Source organism: Etheostoma spectabile, chromosome 7, assembly GCF_008692095.1.
Source record: "Etheostoma spectabile isolate EspeVRDwgs_2016 chromosome 7, UIUC_Espe_1.0, whole genome shotgun sequence".
Taxonomy (NCBI): Eukaryota; Metazoa; Chordata; class Actinopteri; order Perciformes; family Percidae; genus Etheostoma; species Etheostoma spectabile.
Window position 1 is genome coordinate 21,659,784 of NC_045739.1, and position 636 is coordinate 21,660,419.

At 43.9% G+C, this 636-nt stretch overlaps 1 protein-coding gene across 3 annotated transcripts in view; it reads left to right on the plus strand.

The window, feature by feature from the left end:
* arfgef2 (ADP-ribosylation factor guanine nucleotide-exchange factor 2 (brefeldin A-inhibited)) overlaps nt 1-636 on the plus strand; it is a 26,717-nt gene that overhangs the window by 21,577 nt on the left and 4,504 nt on the right. For all 3 annotated transcript variants that reach the window (XM_032521046.1, XM_032521048.1, XM_032521045.1), the window contains exons 33-34: nt 228-285; nt 498-606. In XM_032521046.1, the coding sequence (XP_032376937.1) occupies nt 228-285; nt 498-606 (167 nt within the window). The remainder of the gene's footprint in view (nt 1-227; nt 286-497; nt 607-636) is intronic.

The following is a 636-nucleotide window of genomic DNA, read 5'->3' on the forward strand; positions in this document are numbered from 1 at the left end:
CCTTTGGGAAAATGAAAGCTCAGATGGGCCGATCTGGAATCTTGCCCCTTATGAGGTCATTGTGCTTAAGGCACCTCAGAGGGAAGATAAGACAGACTTAATTGTCTTCAGACTTCAAGAACTATTGTACTGCTGGAAAGAGGGTCTTCATAAAGGTTATTGTGCTTCTGTGGCAGGATGTGATCACAACACCTGATTCCTGATCTGCCATTCTGTTTGCTTTTCAGTTTGTTGACTTGGCGACCAGCTGGACAGGAAGAGGAAACCACAGATGGAAAACATTTTGTAAGAAAATTAACAAATACACTCATATGACTTATCAAAAAGGACAGTATGTACAACAGCAGCTCAGCAGAGGCTTCATGCTTGGTATGAAAAATGATAAGCTGCTTTTAGCCAGTGAAAGTACATTTCTGTCCTGTTCCCTGCTATCTTTCCAAACATATCAGAAGTAGGACATTTACCTGTGAACGTCCATGATGTTTGTTTGTCTCCAGGACGCAGATTTTGACAACCTGTCCCAGAGCAGCTACGACAGAGCTATGTCTGAGAGAGGACACAGCCAGATGTCTAGCGACGACACTTGGAAGGGCAAGTCCAATGCTAGTGAGTGTACACACACACACACACACACAC